Here is a 24,143-nt window from a genome sequence, read left to right on the forward strand (position 1 = left end):
AAAAAGATTCTGCAATAAGTCAGGTCTTTCATAAATGAAAGATAATACTTGTGAATTCATGTGAACAGTAAATTTCAAGAAAACTGTAAGATACAAAAAAAAAAGGTCTTTAAAATTCTATTTTCTTATGAATTTATGGGAAAAGAGATATTAAAATAATCAATTCAAACCAGTCCTACCTAAGACATTTGAAAGGGAGTTAATTAAACCTCTGTAACCCAAAATCGTCCACTTTTGTAAAACTTAACTTTAAACATTTTTTTGTTGGGTCAGGGGGTCAATGCGAGCATAGATTTTGACATGAGCAATTTTGAAATTGGTGTTTTTGTTGTTGTTGTTGTTTTTTTTTAGCTTATTAATTCAGCAATTGAACAGGATTTTGGGGTTGTTTTGATGTTGGTGCACAACTGTAAATGCGTTGAACACGTGTCCATGACCTCTTCGCCTTTCCAGTGACAACTTGAATGAATGCATTTTTTTTTTTTTGCATTTCCTGAATACTGCTCTACTTTGGAGATGTTAAGAATTTGCTGAACAGCGACGATAAAATACACAATGAGCAAGTTCACCACGTAAAGTGCCTCGGAACTTCTGTCGCGATTTGGCGCTAGATAAATAAAACCGACTTGACGTTAGGTCACGAGCCCCCAATTCCAGTCGCCACCTGTGAAATCCACACGGCGTGTGGATGTGTCATCACAGAACTCTTTTGAACTCCACACCGCGAGTCCAATGTGCCACATGTGTCCGTGGATGAGCCAGATGCACTGCAGCTGCCTCATAGGCTCCAATTTCATCAGCGATATGAAGCTCAAACCAGACCACGCCCACCTGCGCCGACCACATCGGCGCTTTTTGAAGTCTCATCTGTGCATCGCAACGAAAACAGAGCGTGTCTTTGTCAAGTTTTTTTTATTTTTTTTATTTTTTGAGGGGCTACTCCGCGCATGGAAGCTATTAACATTGATTGTGAGTGCACCTTTTTAATTGCATGTCAGCGTCAAACAAAGGCACCTGGTACCGCCACGTTCACGCATGCAATAAGTAAGCGAAGATTCGAGTTCTCTGCGGTCAGGGCTCCGAAGTCGAATATACGTGGTTCAAATTGGGTAGCAATCGGTCAAACGTTTCTTGGAGGAGTTTGAGTTGGGGGAGCTTACCGAGGAGAAGTGGCCTCTTGTGAGGAATCTTGGCTTCAGACTGACAGTCGTCTTTTGGGCCTGCTTCTTCGCGGATCACCAATCGCGCCATTAGCGGTGATTGCTTTCGTCTTTACGGTGTCTGGAAGCACTTGAGCATACACACACACACACACTTACTTCAGGGTTCAAACCCAAGGATGGACACATTCCCAATCTGTCCCGTTCAAATTAGACCCTGAAGATTTGAGGAAAAGTAATCACCTAAAGCTCAACATTCTGTGACAATTTTTGGACAGGTTTTGTGGAATGTAGTGCAACGGTTCAGGGCCGGAGGAGTCGTTCACTGGTGCCAGTTAGTTCATGCAACGCAGATGTGAAGCAGTACAATGGAATTGAACAAGTAAACATGACTTCAAGATTGCTCAAATAAAATCTTTTGACATTTAGTGTTGTCGGTTGGTAACAATTGGATAACACCTGGCAAAAAAGTTTTATTGTACCAACTAACTTTCTATCATTTTATTTGTTCAATTTTTAATATGTTTATTTTTTATTTTACTTATTGTATTTTATTGACTTTTTAATAATTTTATAGTTGGTTTTACAAGATTTTATTTATATAATAGAGTGTTGATCTCAACGTGCAGCACTTTGGAAACGCTTGTTTATAAAATGTGCTATAGAAACTAGACAACGTGCAATTTCTGGAGAAATTGCGTGGGAATGCTGAAAGCGGAATGCTAATAGCTGAATGCTAAGCTGAATGCTTATGAAGGACCATTTTCTGAACCGCCTGCTCCTCACAAGGGTCACAGTGGGGTGCTGGAGCCTATCTCAGCTGGCTATTGGCAGCAGGCGGGGTACACCCATCTTATTGGGCATAATTGGAGACTTTTTTTTTTTTTTTTTTGTTAAGTGAGTCTGCCCATCATAATGAAGTTCCATGTTCTGTAGGGAAACCGATTTCAAGGGCTGAATTTATGTTTCTAAAAATTACAGCTAGCTGCTAGAGTCAATTTCATACGTTTTTTTTTTATTATTTATTTATTTTTTGTCTTCTGAATAACAAGGAATTTCAAAAGGTTCCTAATTATACAGTAACTGTTATTCTAAGCAATCATATGCAATACTATAGATAATCTCACATCTGAACACAAAAAACACCAAAAACAATCAACGTGTTGACTTTAGATATTTATCAGGAGACTCAAATATTTATTTTATGGATTGTGGTTTGCATAACGTCACAGGTTGTGTACAAAAAGCAGGATTAACCAGAGCAGGACGGGCCAATATTAATGGACCGAGGCATGTAAACACAGTATTCCATTTTACTGCTCGTGTTTAGTCACCGTTATTTCCTGGCATTGCGAAATCTTTAACAGTTGAGTGGATTGTGCGGGTGGCGAGCCGATACAGTTGAAACATTTGTGCTAGTTTGTATTTAAAAACTCACAAAAAAACGTTGCGTTAGGTTTTAATCGTTTTTATTTATTACCTTTAGTCGGCACGAACTCGAAAATTGACATAAAAAGTTAGCAAAAAAAAAAACATTGATCTTTCAAGCATCGTGTGCAGACAAAATGCTGGCAAATGTTGGGTTGCACTTCAGGGGCGAAGTAGCACAGACTAAACGTCATCCGCCACTTGCTTATGCCTGATGTTAGCGACAGTTACATTTACGTTTCATACAAAGATAAATTGGGCATTAACTGGGAGAATGGATTTCATTTTGCCTTTTATGTCTTAATATAACTTGTAATGTATTATTTCGCAAAAATGATGATACATCACGACCGCGACTTTTCATCGTCAGAAACTACTATCAAAGTAAAAGGAAACAAAACTAAAAACTCCTTTTTAAAAAATACGTCACTGCATTTTGGATTTTTTTTTTTTAATAACAATTTTTGTACAACATAACAGGCAAGCGAAGTGAATCGTGAGTCTGTGCTAACTCCCCCCCGCCACAATGCAAGTCAGATAACAAACTTTCAAAAACCGCTAATGTTTCTACAAAGGCTGCTTACAGTTAGGGTTGCAAAACTCCGGGAATTTTCAATGTTGGAAACTTTCCGTGGGAATTAAAGGTGAATTCATGAGAATCAAACAGAAAAGAAAAAAACAAAACAAAAACTGGATCTTACAGACATTGTTGCTGCAATTGTAGCAATGAAATAATTTTATTGGTTGGTGGGAATCCGAAGAATTGATTTTGAGGTAAATGAATGTAATATTTTGAGTTAACACTACTATAAGCTACTGACTTTTTGGAAGGATTTACTGTACATACACAAACATGTACTAAATATTTACATGAGCGTCTTGAGGATGATAAATTAGAACAAAAAATAGAAAGCTGTAATCTTATGTGATGTAATTATGCTCAAATGTGCTTAGTTAGGACCCTTCTCTATAATACTGTACTTAACAGTTTTATATTATCTGTTTAAAAGTGTATCGATGCTAGCTAAACTAACTGTTAGCATGTTAGCTTCAAGCTAGGCGGACTTTTTCAGAAGGCAAAGCTACGTTGCTTGAAACACGCAAGTTCTCGTTTTCTTTGCTTTATTTTTAGTGTCACAGTAAATGTAAACAGCTTGAAGTTTTTTTTGTTTGTTTGTTTTTATGAATCATACAATATTAGCCATATTGAGTACAGTGAGTCGAGTTTGTGATCGTAAGTTGGGTTACTCGTATCTTAACAAAAGAAAATGTGTATCGTTAGTTACACTTGATAGTGATACCTCCCATCAATTCCCAATAATTCCCATGAAAAGCGTCAATAAAATTTACTGGAATGTTTCTGTAAATTTACTGGAAAATGTTCCATCCCTTTGCAACCCTATTTACAGTGCAAGGGGATCCATACAGCTAAAATTCCGTGCTGATGAATTCAACTTGGGTCACAGTTTAATTCTAATGACATGCAACGTTCATATGTACAACAAACATTCCTTCGCCGTTGCTAGTAGGGATGGGCAAGCCACAGCATTTCTCGGGAGAAAATTACAGTCACAATGCTCTGAACTCATGTTGCGACAACCTTGGCTGGTGTTATGTTTTTTTGTCTTTTTTTTTTTGTAAAAGAATGGGAGAATCTCTCTGTATGTTCTGAACTCCCATTTTCAAACACATTGATGACATCACGTTGTCCGTTAGCCAGCGAGCTCGTAGTGCAGTCCGTTTTTTTTTCTCAGTCACTTTGAGACACGAATCCACGCAATCGTCACATTACGAACATGTAGGCAGATTCCTACTCTGAATGTTCTATACTCCCGTTTCAATGCCAAATACGAGTATTGAGTGTCACCGATACATACCAAGTACAAATACTACTAGTATTTACTATAAACATGATGGATAATTGACCTTTGTGTCTTTCCGACGCACATGATGATTAACCAATGTGTCAAGATTTATTTAACTCATTTGCTCCCAAAAACGTATAAATACGTTCTATTTTAAATGTTTTAAGTGTCCCAAAGACGTATTCATACGTGTTTTATGTTTTTTTTTGGGGGGGGGGGGGGGGGGGGGGTTATGCTAGAGCATACAGAAGGCTTTGATGCAGCCTCTCAACTGTAAAGAATGGTTGAAGAAATGGTAGTTATTACACAAATGGCCAGCAGGTGGAAGCAAAGTAAAGGAGCTCAACCAGGGCCATGTTGGAAAAGAAGCTCAATTACTCACAATTCTAAATAGATTTGTGAATAATGATGAAACTGCTATATTCTAATGCTAATTGCTGCAAAACGGAAACCAATAGAAATACACTTTTTCTGGATGAAAGAAGAGATTCTAATCTTTCTTTTGATAGGTTCCATGTTTTTAGAGCGATAGAACAGAATATTCTGTGGGCCTTGCAAAATCAGTCAAAATCCAGTAAAACAGCCGGAATGAAGGGGGTTGCTTCTGTGAAAATGGCCAGGAGTAAATGAGTTAATGTCAGATTTTTATCCCCTTCTTAAGTATCAGTGGCTAGTATCAACATCCTTCATGAGTACCCGATTGGTATCGGAACTCGCCCATCCCTAGTTGAGAGCAATGTGCAGTTTAGCCTGCTAACTGCTAACTTTGTGCACATACTACACAACTTTTACATATAAATCCTCGCGCGCCTTTTCACTCACTTCAAAAGCACATACAACCCAAAATACAAACATAACGTCAAAAAACACAGGGAGGAGAAAGTGCAAATATTTTGGCGCTGCTTGGTTTTCTTCTGTTTTTGTGTACGTGCGTGTACTGTATGTGCGTGCGTGTGTCCGTATGAAACAAGTCAGGAAGTTATTTTCCCTCCGATCTGTCTGTCTTTTTTTCACCGTCAAGCGAGCGTGCCGATGCCTTCCTTCTGTGCCCTCTGCTCTCGTCTCGGCTCCTGGAACGTTCTCCTCTCACACCAGACGACCTACTGCAATCACAACAGCATGGAAAGACGCCGTTACGGTAAGCGTGACACGCGCTAATGCTAGCATATAGGATGGGGGTATCCAAACTAGGGACTGGGGGTCTTTTGCGGCCTGCCATCCATTTTTTTCAGTGGCCCGTGTCAAAGGTCATTTTTATGACATTTGACAAGTAGTGTCAAAAAAATAAAAGGGTGGATGTCGAGGAAAATAAAAACAGGTGCCACTACTACTAATACTACCACGTAGCTCTACCATTGATGATTATTGGTTCAGTTTGATCTCTATATTGTAAATGGATGAATGGGCTGGTCCTTCTAAATTGTGGGCCGGTCTCTCCAGGTGAAATGGAGGCAAAGAATAATTGAATAGCATCACATCGCCCCTAAAGGACACTGGCCCACCGGGCATCTGCCCTGTATGCTAGATGGCCAGTCCAGCCCTGCTAATAAATTAGCAGGCTGCAGAGCTTTTGTAGATACGCAAAGATCCAAATAAAACTTCTCTTCAAAACAATGGTGACTAAAGATAAATAAATTTTACAAGCAAAAATGGTTTCTTCTACTTTCTGCTATCACATTAACAATCCTCCAGTAAGTTTTTTGGGGAGTGAATCTAGCCTAGTGGGATACAGAGCTTAAAATCTTGACAAAACCCAAAACTATTTGCCTTATTATTGTTAACACAAAACTGCTATGTAGTCATTTACCAAAAATAAATGGAAAATATAAACAATAAAGATCTATAATTGCTTACTTGATTGATTGATTTATTGTGTTTAATAAATTAAAGTTGAATTTTTATTTAAAGTGGACAAACCCATATTTGTAGGAACCCTGCAAAAATTATGATAAAATGGCCGCTTCCTGTGTCTGATGTTTTTTGTGGACCTGCTTATGATGAATGTCTATAACATTTTGGGTGCTGAAATGTAATAAATAAATAAGTCAAATCAGACCCAAAAATGCCTGTTTTAAAACACAGTGGCATAACTCATCTCATTTTTATGGGCTTGGGTTGTTTAAAAACTTTTTTGTGGGTCTTCTCCGGACTAGCAAATTGCGTGGGCCTACAGAATACACCATAAAATGTCCGCTTCAAGCAACAATGGGCTGACTTCAAATATATATAATTATTTTTTTCCCCTTTAGACATGGCTTCTGGAGAATTTTTTTGTGGGTCTCCTCTCGACAGACTCGGGGATAATGGCTTAGGGGAGTGAATTTTCAAAAAATGTTTTATGGCCAGTCAAGGCCTAAAATGTCTCTTGAAACCACAATGGCTGACTTCCTGTTTCTTTTCAGACATGGGTTATTGAGACTTTTTTTTGTGGGTTTCCTCATGACAGACAAGCTAATCAAATTCAAGGTGCCCACGGGATACTCGCTTTGAGGGATGATTTATTTTTTTATTTTATTTTTTTTTTAAATCATGTTTTATGGCTGGTCAGACCTTAAAATCTCTGTGAAATCTTTTTTTTGGGGGGTTCACCCATGATACCAAATGTACATTTTCAACACACTTGCAACATTTTGTGAGTTTTTGAATTGATTTGGACTAAGAATAACAAAAAAATTTTCAAGAAGGCCTTAACAAAATTAAGTACCTCATTAAGGACAGCTGGAATTCAGCTTTTTTTTTTTTTTTTTTTTTTTTTAATGGACATATGGAGGCCTGGGAGAAAAGGAGATGAGCTTTGATTGCTCACAGATGGCCACATTATAGTTCCGCTGTGTGCGCATGTGTGCGTGCGTGTGCATGTGTGTGTGTTACATGTTAGGGAACATAGTGTGCACGTCAGTCTGTGGAAATTTATATTTGTAGACGACATTTTGAACGCAGGTGCTCTCTTCGTAGCTCCTGGATTTAGCGTTCAACGTCTCTCGGCGGGGTCATAAATCTTCACACGCGCGGCACATCGGAGTACACTTTTACGCACATGAAAATAAAATATCACGGCCAACTATTTACGACGAACGCTGGTTTTCGGACATTCGATACGTTAAATATGGTTTTTGTTTGCCAAAAAGAATAAGACGACTTATGACTAACAACCCAGAACTTTGGCTTGGATCGACATACACCGCAGGTTAAGTACCCAATTCCCCATTTAGTGCCGATATAGAGTTTTATTTGACTATCGACTATAAATAATAGTAGTTATTTGACTATAATTATAATTTACATGGATTTTCAAGTCGTCCATACCCAATAAGACTGTTTTTACTGTGTAAATGTGTTTTTTAGTGTGTGTAAAATGTGGACTTTGGCATTCATGACATGCAGGGGTGGGCCGTCATTCCCGACATGTACATTATATATATATATATATATATATATATTTTTGCCATGTCAGTCTAATCTGCCCAGGGCCTTCATGCTGATGTAACCTAACCTATATTAGTAATGGGACTGTCTCTTTAATCAATCAAATTTCATATGTAGTACGCTTTTGCTTTAAGTGTGTTGTCTTTTCCTGTCTTGTGATGCTCAAAAAAAAAAAAAAAGAACAGAACTGGGCTCACGAGAGGACAATTATGATACGTTTGCACGGAAACAGGTTTGTGTTTAATTTAGTTTTTTGGGTTTTTTTAGAGCGGCTTACTGGTGTGTAAATAAAACATTTTAGAAAAGCAGCGACTCTTGTCAAAAAAAAAAAAAAAAAAAAAGCATGGCATGCAGTTAAGCGAGGTCAAAATGTGCAAAAAAAAAACAAAAAACGTACATGGACCAGTCCTACCGGAACGGTATGTAAATAACCTGAAGGTTTATTGCTAAAATGATATTAATAAATGCACAAGCATTTCCGCGTGATCCACAGCCTTTAGCTACTGTTGCCAATCTTAGCTCGTAAGATGGCGAGGATAGGAGCTGGGCCATGCCTTTATAGTGTAGCGTTAGTATTTTCAACTAATATTTAAAGTGGTAGCAAACCGGTTAAGTGTGGCCACTAAATCGCGACCTACTTTTAGAGAAGTTATGAACAGTAAAGAAAATGTACTCTTCAGAATTAGCATGTGAAATTATTCTTTACTGTATGTAAAGTGTTTTCCCCCCCATAAAGCTACAAATCCTTTGCACCCTTGCTATAAAAGCAGATTTCTAATACTATTTATGAATATACAAACACTTCAGTGTTGGTTAAAAATTGTATTTTGCTCCTCCATGTGTCTTAAAATAGCAGTCTGAAGCCGCAGAATAATCATAACATCTACTCTGTATATAGTTCACCGAAATAATGATATTCTTGTATAAATGACAGTCAGGATACAATAAACAGGTTAGTTTATGCAGTTAAGAAAATGAATGAATGGTGAATTGTACCTCCTGCCATCTAGTGGAAGAGCATTTAATTGTTCTGTCAATATGTCGCTGGTTAGAGAAAGATGAAGAACGATACATTATTCCTTGTAAATTATGATTTTTGGCCCAATTAAGTGAAATTTTCTACATCACACCTGAAGTACGTTGATCAATTTCTATTTATTTATTTATTTTTAAATAAATTCCTCTTTTAATTATTCTCTTGGTGGTAGTTTGCCATGTTTACCAGCAGGAACTTTACAATGTTAAGCAAATTAAGTCATTTTACCGCACACTAATGTCACAATGGTTGGGAATCGCTGCTTAGCCAACAGCCTGTTGCGAAAGGACCAAATCTCCCGACTACATAAAAATGTGGTCATGTTCATTTGCGGGACCGAGCGAACCGTATTACCAGCACGCCTGCTGACTTGGCGGGAGGCTGTGCGGCGAAAACGGCCTCCTTGGGACCTCTCATCAAAATGAAAAGAAAAAAAAAAAAAAAAAAAACGCCACAACTTCAGCACTTCAAGACTTTGCAGGGTTCTACAACCCCCCACCCCCCCACCCCCCCCTTTACTCGGATATGTTGCGTTTCGCCACCACATGCTCTTAATAAGCCTGCTCAATAAAACAGCAACCCAACATTGCGACATGTAGTGCAAAGTCACGGTGACTTAAAAGGATGCGGGCCGTTTACAATTATTGAGGCATGTCTGAACACAATGGGCCTCGTTAACTAATAAATGCGTAGAAATGCAAAGTGCAGGATCACTGTTGGATTGACGACACGTGCACGCCGGCCAATTTTCTTCTCACCGCCGTGTGGATGTTTGTGAATCAGGATTCATTCTAAAGGCCTTTTCACACTGCACTTTGCAACACATAATTTATACATTATGTGCTGCGAGGGCGCTGAGATGGAATGATAAAAAAAATAAAAATAAATAAGTGCAGTGTGAAAAGGTTTGGTGGTGGAGGACTACATTTTAAAACCTACCACGAGGTGCTACTGAGATAATTTTGAGTCAAAAATGGCACCTGAAGAACACGCTTGGCCTCAAAATATGAATGACTTTTGTGATTAATGTGCATATTAATTGTGTTAAAACATAAACTATTGATTTTGACACTATTGACAGAGACATATTAGTAAAAGTAGTCGTATTAGTTGCGCTTACTGAACACATTTGTCCCTTGCCTTGTCCCGTAGCTGCTGCTTGCTGTTGAACCACCTGCAAAAGTCATAAATAAATAACAATACTATATTAAAGCGGAAGTTGGCAACATTATGTTTTATGTGACCTCACTTGTCTAACATGACATTCTGATTAATATTACATTTTTGGAAAATGAGTTCTGAATCAAAATCCAACCGGTTTTTAATCCATCTCAAGGGGCGGCCATTTTGCCACTTGCTGTCGACTGAAGATGACATAAAAGTTGCTCAGGTATCGAACAATCAACGCTCACCTGTTTTCTGAAGCTGCTCTGTGATTGGTTGTTACCCGAGACCTGAGCAACTTTGATGTCATCTTCAGTTGACAGCAAGTGACAAAATGGCCGCCCCATGAGATGGATAAAAATGGCTGGATTTTGCTGCTTAAAGTCATATTCTACTAACGCAACATATAATATATATTTATAATATAAGATATTGAAAAAAAAAATGGGGTTAACTTACCATTTAACATGACCATTTTAGGTTAACAAAACTAATCCCTTAAACCAGAACATTGCAATAGGATAATTTAAGGAGCATCACTTGATGAATCGTTGGTGCATTCTGGCAACAAGCATGTTACCTTACGCTACCGTTTTTTTTTTTTTTTCTCACCCACTTTGGAAATTTGAGTGCGATGACCCGATAAGAGCCAAATCCTCCTTCCAGGTTGATGTTTACACATTTTTGCCTATCCGCCTTTATACGTTTCTCACAAAGAAGCTCTTAAAAACTTTATGAGATGGTCAGCAGCTTGAGAAGCTCATAGTGAAACCCCTCAAGTCCAATACAGGAAATAATCTGTATAAGGCAGGACTGGGCAAGGCATTAACTTCCATCAACTTCCACGGATATACTATGATTTTCCTCGGGGGAAAAAAAAAAAAAAAAGTATCCTTACCGTCCTTGCCGACTCCGAGGCAGCCCTTGAGCTCGTGCAGCGAGATGGCCTTGTCCTTGTTTAGGTCGCAGTAGTCAGTGAACTTGCGGGCGCACTTCTTGGGCTTGGCCTTCTTCTTCAGGTACCTCTTGAAGGGCTTCAGCTCCTTCTTGCCGACGTCCTGGCTGCCGTTTGCGTCCAGCTGGGCAAAGTACCAGTGAACCACCCGCTCCTCCAACGTGTGGCTGGGATCCGGCTCCACGAACCTGTGTGGCGGTCATTGTTAAAGTGAAGGACAGAAATAATGTTTTGTTTGTCTGTAATCTACAATAAAAGATTGGCATCTTCAACCCAAATGTCTTTCGATGACCATCTGAAATCGTGCATATGTGTGAGAGTGTGAAATGAAAACCATGAGCCACTTCCTGGAAACGCTTGAGTTTCAAGGAAAGCAATATGACAGCTCGGAAGAAGGGGATTTGCGTTGCAAAGTAATGGATTGTGATCAAGGGGGACATTAGCCATGAAATATGGATTTTAACGGAAATGCTTTTAAAAAACAAAAAACAAAAAGTAACTGAAACTGCATCTTACATTTATGAAACTAAAAAAATGTCTAGTTTTGAAATCGTCTGTCAATATATCATACAGGACATGAACTTTCAGGGTTCATTAAAAATAATAATATTTTTTGGGGCTATTGCTATACAGAAAAAGGAAGGTCAAATAGATTTTCAAGAATATTCCCAATACTTGTTTATTTATTTATTCATTTATTTATATATTGTGCACTTGACAAATAGCCCATATAATTAAAAAAAACAAAACCTCAAAACTAAACATTTTCGAAAAAATAGTCTAAAATGTTTTTTCCCATATTTTATATATGTATGACCATTCTATAACTCATGTGAAACACCTTGTGAGTCCGATCTGTGAAAAGTATTACTGTATGTGCTTACAAAACTTCCTAATGTACCATAATGTATTCAGTATTTTAGTTGTTGTTGCCTACCTCCCGCCACCAGAGGGGGCTGGTGAGTTTATGGCTTGAACCATGTCTGTGGTCAGGGCATCTAACAGGCTCGTAATGAATTCCACTTTTTTCCCCTCGGGGCAACCTGGAAAAAAACAAAACAGTAATGTCTAGCATGACGAGGAAAGGAGACGTTGCCAAAGCTTCACACAGACTATAGGTAAATGTTTTGTTTTTTCCCCAGAGGCAACACACACCCGTAAATATTTTTTATGACACGATTCCATACACCTGGGATAGCTCCGACATGTATGACACTCACAGTGAACTAAAGTAAAGTCCATTTTGTCAACTTTAGACAAATACTTTTGCACACACCCTTCCAAATTCCCCAAGACCAACAGGTGCTTGTTTCCGAAGGGGGCGGCCATTTTGCCACTTGCTGTCGACTGAAAATGACATCACAGTTGCTTCGGCAACGACCAATCACAGCTCACCCGTTTTCTGAAGCTGAGCTGTTATTGCTTGTTACCTGTGTTCTGAGCAACTGTGATGTCAGCTTTAAGAGGCAAAATGGCCGTCCCCTGAGATGAATAAAAATGGCTGGATTTTTGCTGCATAACTCATAGTCCGCAAATGTAAAATAAATAAATAAAAAAAATAAAAAAAATAAAAATAAAATAAAAAAATACAAATTTGTTTTTGTTGTGGGTACAGTGAGTTGGCAATTTTGTAGTGCTGTTTGAACATGTAAGCCTACTGTGTTTTAAAGTGGAAGTAAACCAAAAATGTTATTAATAACACACTAGTCTAAACATGGCTAATTAATAGTGTTTGTGGAATATGCACTAAGCAGCAAAATCCACCCATTTTTTCATCCACCTCAGGAGGCGGCCATTTTGCCACTTGCTGTCAAATGAGAATGCTGAAAATTGCATCACAGTTGCTCGGGTAATGACCAATCACGGCTCACCAGTTTTCTGAGTTTGGTCATGTGATGCTAGCAAGCTGAGCTGATTGGTTGTTCCCTGAGTCCAGAGCAACTGTGATGTTATTTTCAATCGATAGTTTCAGGCATAATTAGATAAACAAATGTAGTTTATTGGTAATAAATGAATAATCGTTTTCAGACCAGATTACAGCCCTGAGATGCTGGCTATATGTTAGTCTTACTAACCAACGTCCCAAACGTGGACGTCGCACATAAAGAATCTCTGGAACGTGACAGTGACAACACAATCACATTCTCGCTTTGAACGTGGCTCATTGTAAGGCCATCAAGAGTTTAACTTTGACTGTGGGAGCAAAAAAAAAAAAAAAAAAAGTGAAGGAAAAACCTATCAGGTCTCGGCCCTGGAACAGATCTTCGATGTCAGAGCTGCGAGAACGTGCGGTGCTGTCACATTCTGGCGTCTGGTACCTGTTGGGACGAGATACACAAGAAGGAAGCTGGATGAAAAGGGAAGACGTCAGCCGTCTGTGGAAAGTGGGGAAAACCTGCAATGATTAAATCAATAAGCTGGCTTCCAATCTTCGAGTCTGCTGGACTCCCAACTTCTTAGAAGCTCCAAAAAAATGTAGCAGGTACAACGCTAACAAAAGTGACTGCAGTCGGGAGAAAAAAATGTACAAATACTTTATTAGTATAACAGCCATTAAGCCTATTGCCATCAGGGTTTTTCCGCCCCCCCCAGACTTAAGTAAACATTTCACCTATTTACAGATTTTTTGGGGGAACCTATCTTCTGTTATTGTCTGAAAAACTAATTTTTAAGGAAGCCCAAGGAACTTTGTGGCTCTGATGATGAGATTTACTTAAGTACAAGAGTTGAATCAGTACTTTTACTTTTGCCAGAGCCTGTTTTTACCCAAGTACTGCATCTGAACTTCTGCTTAAATACAGAATGAATATTTTTTTCCAGCCCATATATATGTCATGACTGTTTTCTCTGCTCCAATTGAATGGAAAGTTATAATTTGCTCTCTACAGTCCTAAACCGCATTTCTAGCATGGCACTGCCCACAAAGGCGACGTTTATTACCTGGTGGAGGTTCCCGGAATGGGTCGTCCGGTGTCGACCAGCACGCACCAGCAGTAGCCGGTGGACTGGTGACATTGGACGGCCTTGTATAGGCCGCCGGGCCCGCAGTCGGGGATGAAGACGGCCTCGCGGGGGTTCTGCCGGGCCTCGTCCAGCGCGCTCTGTCGCTCCTGATCGCAAGAGGGAACTTTCTCTAGAAGCATGACAAAAGAAACTCACAAAGTGCTCTGGAAATAGGAGATGAACTTAGCCCCTGAAGCAAAAGCCACGCAAAAAAAAATAGTCATAATATAAATATATATTGAAAAAAATAATAAAAATCTAAAAAAAAAAAGAATAAAATATAATAATAATAAAATATATATATTAAATACATAAATAAATATTTGGAGAAAGTGTCCAATGAAGCCAGTATGCATGTTTTTGGACTGTTGAAGGAATCCTGTCTATCCTGTAATTCTGTGCTTTTCCCGCAGGTGTTACGGTGTTTCTCCGAAACCAAACTTTGTCATCATGAATGACACTTTAACAAACACCGTTATAAAATATGATCATATTAGTGTCCAGGGCTCTTGAAATGCTTCTGCGACATCTCGTCACTGTCACGCAGTATTTACGCTTGCATCCATTTGGACCGTTTCTCACTGAAGACGACGAGCACAGCAACGTGCCATGGCGTGCTCCTGGTCCATTTTGGCCCGAACAAACGTGAGATGTGAGGCCTTAAGCTGCAACTATTTAGAGCATTTCCATTTCAAGATGGTGGCAATATGGCGTTGGTAACAAAAATATGGAGCTGATTATTCCAACTGCAGCGCCGGTGGTCTCCGCGTGCAATTAAAGGAGAATTAGGACAAACGTTTTGCTTCTTTTCCTTGAAGATGTCATAACAGCGAAGCAGCTTCATGTTTTCTTCTCTTGTTTTTTTTTTCCATTGAGTCACATGTCGCACCTTCAAAGCTTCATGTTTTTGGCATTCGGACGAAACCTTGTGTTCTTCATCAGAGCGTTTCTAGTCACGTCCATCGGCTTCAACAAACAAAAATGTGTTTTCGCCAAGGTCAAAAATAAAAGTGGCGTCAAAATGTTGTCTCGTGCCAGTGAGACTGAGAAAAAGCAATTGAAGGCCCTTGACAAGGTTTGAAATGATGAGCTGGGATTGTAAATAAACAGTAAAGGAGATATTTGTCCAATATCAGAGCATAGGGACATCTTTGTCAATAAGTCAGTAATTTCCTGCTTTCCTTCCACTTTGATAATTGTGTCACATTTTGTATCATGGGGTTCAGACATACATCAAGGCGTATGGTTACCCCGGGCTTCCTGTGATTGTGTGATTATTTCCAGTATTTCCATCTTATAAAATAAGCCAAGATGTCTGTGTGTGTGTGTGTGTGTGTCACCTGGCTAAAGTTGTGTTAAATATAACGACATTACACTGGCGCCAAGCAATTAGGATTCCCTGAAGAAAATTTTCGCGCAAAAGACGGGAGTGTAATTCAATCCAGCGTTGTACTGATTTCTATTTAGTACTTCTTTGATTGTATTACTTGTGTTCCTTCTCTTCCCTTGACAGGAATAGAACAGCCCGACACCCGAGACCCACAAAGGCATTTTAAGTGTGGAACAATTTTGCTGCTTCTTGATGGCGTAGAGAAAAGATGACGTGCTGAGAACAGACTTGCTCTATTTTATGCTTTTCACTCCTCCAGGCGCCGAGCCAAGTAAATTTTTAAACCCCGGTCCGTATCCTCATTCAGGCCTAACCTTTCCTCCTCCTCCTCCTCCGTCGTCGTCTGATTCCCTTCATCCTCAAAGCCTCCTTGCCGGAGTTAACCCCCACCCAGCCCTCTCCTGTCCGCCCGCCTCACCAATGGTTTTCAGCTGTGCCATAATCACTACAAAATTCTCTCAAAGCAAGCAGTTAAATTAGGGGAAATGTTGCATGTTGGTCTAGATGCGCGTTCACATTTATACAGACAAAATGGTTATCCTGTAAAATGAAACTACATCGCGTTTCTATTTGAAGCACCTCGTACACAAAATTGTGGGGCAAACAGTCTACTGGAACATACAACTTTGTGGAGCGGCCATGTCAACCTACTGGAAAAAACTAACGCATGCAACATTATAGAGCATCCATACATCAGAGTTTACTGAAATATAAACATGGGTGCGCATGACATTGTGGAGTGGCCATGTCAGAATCTACTGGACAATAAACATTGATGCACACAACATTGTGGCACATTCTTATGTCAGTCTACTAGAACAAACATTGATGCATGCAACGTTCTGGGGTGTCTACTTGGGAGTCGACGAGACACCACAACATTGTGGAGCAACAACACCAGTCTACTAGAACATAAACACGGATGTGCACAACATTGTGGAGTGGACATACATCAGAATATACTGGAAAATAAATATGGACACTCACAACATTGTGGAGCAACATAATCAGTCTCCTGTAGCATAAGCAAGGATGTGCACAACATTGTGACACGTTCACGTCAGTCTACTGGAACGTTCACATGCAACATAGCCAGCATCCACAAAATCAAGTGGATTACAAACAAGGATGCAAACAAGGCTGTGGAGTGGCCACATGTCAGCATCTACTGCACACAACATTTCGGAGCATTCACATGTCACTCTACTAGAAGAAACATATGTCGACTGGAACATAAACATGGATTTGCAAAACATTGTGGAGCAACCACGTCAGTCTACTAGAACATAAACATGGATGTGCACAACATTGTGGGTGGCCTCAAATCAGAATCTATCGGGACATAAACATGGACACTCACAACATTGTGGCACGACCACATGTCAATCTATTGGAACGTTCACATGCAACAGTCAACATCCACAGAGTCTAGTGGAATACAAACAAGGATGCAAGCAAGGCTGTGTAGTGGCCAGATATCAGAATCCACTGGAAAAATAATTATGGACATGCACAACATTGTGGAGCTACCAGACATCAGTCTACTTGGACGCCCGCAACAATGTGGAGTGTCAGTGTCTACTTAAAATGATTTATTTTTCTCCATCTCACCTTGCTTCCTGGACGTGGAGCTGTTCTGCTTGTTCTCCTTATAAACCAACTGTTTGATCCACAGCGTGGGGGCGGTTATCTCTGCAATGACAGATGGACGTCATGTTACTGACGGCAACATGACTCACAATGAACACTACCAACCATTACAGCAGGACCAATTATTCAGGACAACTCATCACTGATTCAGAAAGCATTCACAGACCCAAATTTATATGTAAAGATTAAAAAAATAAAACAAACTGTCTTTGCAGTATCCTGACTTTAGATATCAAAAGCGATTTAGGTCTCCGTTAAGGATCCGGAACACCTGCCTCAAATATTCCTTTTAACCGTCAGACCCCCTGAGGTTGAGTGAGCACTTGTGGAAATTCCGACACTTGAGGACCCTTACCGTCGCCTTCGGCGGGCACGAGGGTCTCCATGGTGGTCGTAGGCTTGGAGCCGTCGTCTGGATTGAGGGTGAGAAAGAAACGGAAAGAGACTACCATTATTGAGGTTAATACAATCTACTCTCCACAAGTGTTGAATGGTTGGGATTTGCACATGGCCCGGGCCAAGGTGGACACAAAAACGAAACACGCACGCACGCACGCAGGCACAAGAAGAGCGGAACAAAGCATGACCACCCACGTGTTGTAGATGTCCCTCGCACTCACACACATCATTAAACAGCTCTCACAACAACATCAAACAACTTCACAGTTCACATTAACACCATTTTTCTTTTTGTGAAGTACAAGACGCTCACACACACCAACTTACATCAGAAGACCCCCACACCCCCCCCATCAAGGGGCAGGACGTGTCAGTGAAGACCACCCACTCTTAATAAAAGTGTGCAATATTAAACTATTTTAATCATTCCTAAAAGAAGACTCATCTTTTGTGTATCAAAATAATACATTTGCAAACATCTGTTTTTCTTTGTAAAACAATGACCGAACCAGTAACGTAGAACATCATCAACCCTCCATTTTTGTTTTTTTAACCACTATACGAATATGATGCACGAAATAAACACCAATCACTGGTTTATAAACAAAATAATCAAAATCAAAATAAAGTAATTAGGGTAACAATGCTTTTGTAATACACTTTAATGTAAAATTCAAATGAATTTGATTAGTTGAAGTCTAATGGTGATCTAGTGGAATAGATCCACCACATCTCCAAAGTCATTTCCTCTATAAAATGTATATTTTAACAATATTGGTCTGTTTTTTACATTTTTTTTTTTTTATGTGGGCCAAGGAAATAGAGTGCCATTCATAAAGGCGTCATTTGCATTAAATGTGTCTGATATAACAAAAAATAAAGTAAAATACAGTAGCTGTAACTTTTAACTAAAAAAAAAATTAAATAAACCGTAAATAAAGGTGTCAATTACAATAAATTGAGCATGGCTTAAATTGTGGCAACGATACATTTTTTTTGTTTTGAGGGATTCACTGGAATTTGAGCTTTAAAAAAAATAAAAATAAATCAAGGTCATGAAATGAAAGTGACGGGGTGCGTCTTACGTAACGTTGAACGCCCCCCGGAAAATACTCACCCACATGCTGCTTTGGAGCATCTGGAACATTCCTTTAGGAAGCAATTGAGTCAAAAGCAAAAACACAGACAACCTGCATTGGATTTAGTTGATACATTCTAGATTTTTGGGGGAGAAAAACGTAAAGTCGTAGAATCAACTGTGATATCAAAACACTGCCACGCTGCTTACAGAGCAGATCTCAGACCAGTAGACATTCAGTGAGGAAAAAGTTATCACTTTCCTTTTGGTTATTTTTCCACAACTGAAGATAAAGAAATGAAACAATTCTCGAGCTCAACTCACCTTTTCGACCGGTGTTTGCCTGCCCAGGCGGTCTGTCGGTCACGGACCCTGCGGAGCGAAAACACAAAACGTGTGCAAAGCAGAAAACGTCACAGACGACGACTACGTTCTTGTAAATAAACGCGAGTATTTGGAGTCCTTTCGTGATGGAATCGATCCTGAGCTCAAACGGGCCACAAGCAAACGAAACAACCTGAATGGTTACGAGAACATTCTGCGAGTACTGTGCGGTAAAGTTTCGGATAGTAGTGTAACGGTACATGTATTCAGATTTTTCAGTACGGCACATACAGTGGAACCCTTGATTTAACAAAATAATTGGGGGAAGGGGTCATCTGTGTAAGTAACTTTTTGTGGCCTAAAAACACCTAATAAATTATGCTTTTGTACCTTTTTTCATAGCCTGAAAATGCCGAATACAGTACAAAATATTTGTATAGAAATATTTTTTATCAACTATATTGCATATCGTGTATTTTTCTAATATCATGCAGCCCTAATCCATAGCTTACCTTGTTGTTGTTTGGGGGGGAAGATCATGGCGTGCGTACATGAGCCACAATGTTAGCATTTCCTTTTTTACCTCCATCCCGAATAGATGCCATCAATAAGGGCTTTACTAAAAAAAAAAACAACTAACTGTGTACTGTACAAAAAATAGCACCATCGAGAGACGTGTACACTATTTATGCTGGTAAAAACAACAGCAAAATATACGGGTATATAAATAAGTTGAAACAAGATGCTCCTTTTGACTAGCCGCGTGCCAAGATGCTAAGCTAACGTCAATGCTCCGTTACTGGTACATTTGAAGGGCCGCTCTCCCCTGCAAACATGGCCGCCACGTCTGTCCATACTTTGTTTTGATGGGAAAGTCGCCCCTTCCAACATGGCCGCCACATTAACGCACACTTGATTTCAAATTGAGGCTGGCCTGACCTATTCTTAGTGCGCAAAAGTACGGTGACTGACTTGAACTGGAGCATATGATTTAATTTCCAGTCACACCGGCGCACCACTAATGCGCACCCCTCGTTATAAACCCTACCGAGGGTTCTTCTGTATGAACCACGCCGTGATTTCTGCCTCAGCGATATACCCCAAGCCTTGAGGGATTATCCCATCATAACGCTGCCGAATGGGTAAACCCAAAATTGTGACGCACTGAAAATCAAGTCGAGTTCGTGGTCCCGGTCATGCAGGGGGTGACATGCTTTGTGGATGCAAAAAGCAGGACAAAAAGAAGAAGAAAAAAAAAGGCAGAAAAACGATGAGCATTCGCGGAAGATGTACTACCTGTCAATGCGCTCGTCCCGGTGTGACTTCCCAAAAACTCATGGAAGTTTCCTGCAAACGTATACGGCACATGATTGATGCCTGTCACATGTCGGTGAATGTCAATCGCTGGCTGGGAGGAAAACACGAAAGAACGGTCGCCACGAAAGTTTTGTTTCTACTGTTCTAGAGTGTCTTATTACGGCAATGATTTTGGACATCATAGCATTGAGCACCGCATATTTCATAGCATTGGCAATTTCTTTTTTATATTACTGATTATTTTAGCCTGCAACAATCATAAAAAATGCCTGTGAAATTCGTAATATTTAGAGAAAAAGTGTTTGAGTAACAAAAAAAAATGCAACTTTTATTGCTACTTTTAGAAAAATTGCCGCAAAATCAGGCATTTGAGCCCGCAACAAACATAAAAATGCCTGCAAAATTCTTAAAATTTGTAGAAAGTGCTTGATAAAAAAAAAAAAAAATTACAACTTTTATCACAACTTTTAGAAAAAATGGCTGCGAAATCAGGCATTTTAGCCAGCAACAATCATAAAAAATGCCCGCAAAATTCTTAAAATTTGCAGAAAAAGTGTTTGAGGAACAAACAAAAAAAATCTCAACTTTTATCGCAACAATTAGAAAAATTGGATGCGAAATAATGCGTTTTAGCCTTCAACAATAATTAAAAAATGCCCGCGAAATCCTGGAGGGACTGGTATAGGACAACAGTCTCCCATATACTTCAAGAAACACACTGGAGACACTCCCTCCAAAATGCATGAAAAGACGAGAGAGAAAAAAACCATTCCATAGGCTGCTAATAAAACTATTGGCTACATCCTACATGGGACAACAATCTCTCATGTTCTTCTTGGAATTCGTTGAGGACAGTCTCCCTATAATAGAAAGCTGGTGAGAGAGGCTACTAACTGAGACTGACAGCAACATTAAGTAAGTGATGGAAATTTCTGGCAAGTACTGGCTGGGTCCTCCTACACGTGACAACAATCGCCCATATTCGTCACAGAACACAGTCCCTTTAAGACAGATGAATATACTGGTCAATGACGCTGGTAACATTAATGGGCCTTTGGTAATTTCTTACTAGTACTAGCTGTTTCCTCCATTGGACAACAATCGCCCTCTTCACACAAGCTGGTCATTGAGGTTACTATCAGCAATCTCCAGTATTCTTCATGGAACACAAGAAGTGTATTCCCTTTAAAATCAACTGGTCAAAGAGGCTGCATAAATGGCCTACAGCGACAGTAATGGTGCTGCCATAATTTCTTGCAAGTCCTTGGTGTCCTACATGTGACAACAATTTGCCAGTATTCTTCATGGAAGGCCGTCCCTCTCAAACAGATGAAAAGATGAGAAGTAAACTAATCAGGGAGGCTTCTGAAGGAGGCTAAGAGTGATATTTAAGGAGCTTTAGTAACTTTGGGCAAGTATTGTCCTAAATGTGACAACAATCTCCCTTATTTTACATAGAACACAGTCAAGACTGTCCCATCAAAATAGATGAAAAGGCGACAGAACAAACAGTCAGAAGGGCTGCAAAAATGAGGCCAAAAGCAGCATTAAGGAGGACAGCTGGAATTTCTGGTAAGTACTGTCTGTGTCCTACATGTGACAACAATCTCCCATATTCTTTCCGTGTGTCCTGACAATGGGATAGGATAGGGAAGCCTTTTAAACTTCCAGATCAGTGTACATTTATCCGCAAAATACATGCGTGGAGATTTTGCAGCCAGCCAAGAGTAGATTGCGCACCAAAAGCCATTTGGTAACAACAGTTTACAGCGATGCAAAAGACTTCAGATATGTTGGCGGTGACAAGAATGAGTTTTTGTCGTCGAATGTGGGCAGAGCGAGGCAGCCAGGTTAGTAATTTTGTGGTTGTGCAGCCTGGGAATTTGGGGGAAATTCAAATTCAACATCCGTGCCATTCATTAAGTGTGCAGTAAGGAGTTCTCCAATTTTATTTACCAGTAATTGGTCTGAAAATGATGTTTTATTGACTAAAATAGAGTTGAAAAATTCTGGGAATTTTTAAAGCTGGAAACATGGGGATTTGTGATTTATTCTAATTCAGTGCTACAATCCAACTCATTGTGCTGCTCCTTCTGGTGTGCCCACCTTGACCACCAGGAGGCAGTATAATATTGTGCAGACACAAACAAAAACAAATAGTGCTTCTTCTTCTACAGTACTACAAAGTGACTCTGCTGTAATATTAGTCAGTTTTTTTTAAGAGGATAAAGAAGTACACAAACGAGTCCCTCTAACCCCCGCCAACTAATTGCCGGCAGTACCTGAACACACCGGAGTCCTGTTGTGCACCGAGGAGCCGCTCACCGGCTTTCCGTCGGTGGTGACGCACCAGCAGTATCCTGTCAGAGTGTGACACTGCACCTGTGTAACCAGCCAACACTTACAATACGACTAATTAAACCATTCTTTCATTTTCGACGTTGTCGCGTCATCACCGCACACCTGCGCAAACGAGCCGTCCTCGTTGCATTCCGGAACGAACATGGACTCTTGCGGCCTCCGGGCTTGCTCCAAAGCCTGGCTCCGCTCCACGCGACACTTGGACTGACCCTCATCTGGAACCAAATACCATCTTAAATCATTTCAAAGTCATTTCAGCCGTCTACCACAAAGAAAAAGAAAGACCAAGATTAGGGCTGCACGAAATGCTGAATATAGCGATATCAATATTATTGCGATATTTAACATGTACCTCAAGAAATGACATTTTTATTAGCTAACGAAAGAATTAAAAAAAAATTTCATGTGGCAAAATAATCAAACTCTACCTCTCGATAATGTTCAACTATTGGATGGCAGTGCACATTTTCGTTAAGTACACTGTGTTCCAACTATGTTTTGCATTTGCATTATTAGGGTTGGAACATCCATGTAACTAGGGGCGTGGAAAACAAATAAAAAGAGAGGGTGAGGAGGGGATTTTTTTCAGAGTGCAGTCGTGAATTGTTTCAGTCAGTTCCTCTCCTTGCGAGCTTTGAACAGAGTGTCTTCTCTACTTTTTTGTCATGTTTAATAAATGTCAAACAGGTAAACCTGACGGTCTGACTGGTCAAATTCAGATAAAAGCATAAAATTCCATATCAAACTTATTGCATGTCTTTGCGATATGCATACTGCATAAGCCAATATCGCAATATCGATATTTTTTCGATATATTGTGCAGCCCTAACCGAGATCCACAAAACCCTTTTGACGTCTAAAGTGAGAAAGAAAAAAAAAAAACAGCACCTTGGCGAACGCTGGTTTTATTTTGGGTTTCTACTTCCTGTTTACCAAATCAAATCCGTCATCTTTTTGGTATTGTTTTCCACTTGCAGTTTGGTGTTCCTTTGTGTTTAAAATGTCCAGGCAGCGAAGTCCAGCGAGGAGCGTGAGCTGCCGGCTCCAATCGAAGCTGCTACAAAGCAGAGCCGTGGCATCTGCGGCAACGTGTGATCTTTGCCCAGCTTTCCTTCACGCACGCATGATTTTATGGAACAAAACTGCCTATTACCGTCGGGAAAGACGACACCGCTTTACCAAAAATGGATCTGGTGCAAGGTGCTGTTTCCCTAAAGGTCACAGGTGGGGGGGTGTGGGTAAAGGAGAGCGGCGGGTAAGCAGATGCCAAGCTCCGACCTTTTTTACTCCACACCGTTCAATCTGTGCAGTGAAGCGAGTGAGTGATGGAGGTCTGTGAAAAATTACACGCCAGCTAAGACGTGGAAAATGAAAGACATCTTCTCATTCACTTCCCTTTTTTCTTTTTGCCCAAGCTAACGAGATCGTAAAAGGTTCATTTGGATTGAACGTCTGTTTCTTGAATCTCTAAGGGAGAACTTTTATTTGGAAAAGTAACGGTCTTTTGTCTTTGGCCATGTCCATAACCAACAAGGTTTATTTTAATATGTCCTGCTGATTTTTATAAAAGCCTTTTGTTTTACAGTA

The 24,143-nt window shown here is 39.9% G+C and overlaps 1 protein-coding gene across 7 annotated transcripts in view; it reads right to left on the bottom strand.

The window, feature by feature from the left end:
* Positions 1-2,612: 2,612 nt before the first annotated feature.
* Positions 2,613-24,143, bottom strand: part of smoc1 (SPARC related modular calcium binding 1) — a 30,811-nt gene continuing 9,280 nt past the window's right edge. The window contains exons 4-15 of one of the 7 annotated variants that reach the window (XM_077538475.1): positions 22,659-22,771; positions 22,478-22,577; positions 20,175-20,225; positions 18,879-18,926; positions 17,433-17,489; positions 17,039-17,119; positions 13,975-14,167; positions 13,270-13,352; positions 11,972-12,077; positions 10,978-11,222; positions 10,056-10,089; positions 2,613-5,556 (exon numbers count right to left, since the gene is read on the bottom strand). In XM_077538475.1, the coding sequence (XP_077394601.1) occupies positions 5,433-5,556; positions 10,056-10,089; positions 10,978-11,222; positions 11,972-12,077; positions 13,270-13,352; positions 13,975-14,167; positions 17,039-17,119; positions 17,433-17,489; positions 18,879-18,926; positions 20,175-20,225; positions 22,478-22,577; positions 22,659-22,771 (1,235 nt within the window). In that variant the 3' untranslated portion in view covers positions 2,613-5,432. Of the gene's footprint in view, positions 5,557-10,035; positions 10,090-10,977; positions 11,223-11,971; positions 12,078-13,269; positions 13,353-13,974; positions 14,168-17,038; positions 17,120-17,432; positions 17,523-18,878; positions 18,927-20,174; positions 20,226-22,477; positions 22,578-22,658; positions 22,772-24,143 lie in introns of all 7 variants that reach the window. The other 6 variants (XM_077538480.1, XM_077538474.1, XM_077538479.1 and 3 more) reach the window with 6 other exon arrangements.

This window comes from Festucalex cinctus, chromosome 12 (genome assembly GCF_051991245.1).
Source record: "Festucalex cinctus isolate MCC-2025b chromosome 12, RoL_Fcin_1.0, whole genome shotgun sequence".
Classification (NCBI taxonomy): domain Eukaryota; kingdom Metazoa; phylum Chordata; class Actinopteri; order Syngnathiformes; family Syngnathidae; genus Festucalex; species Festucalex cinctus.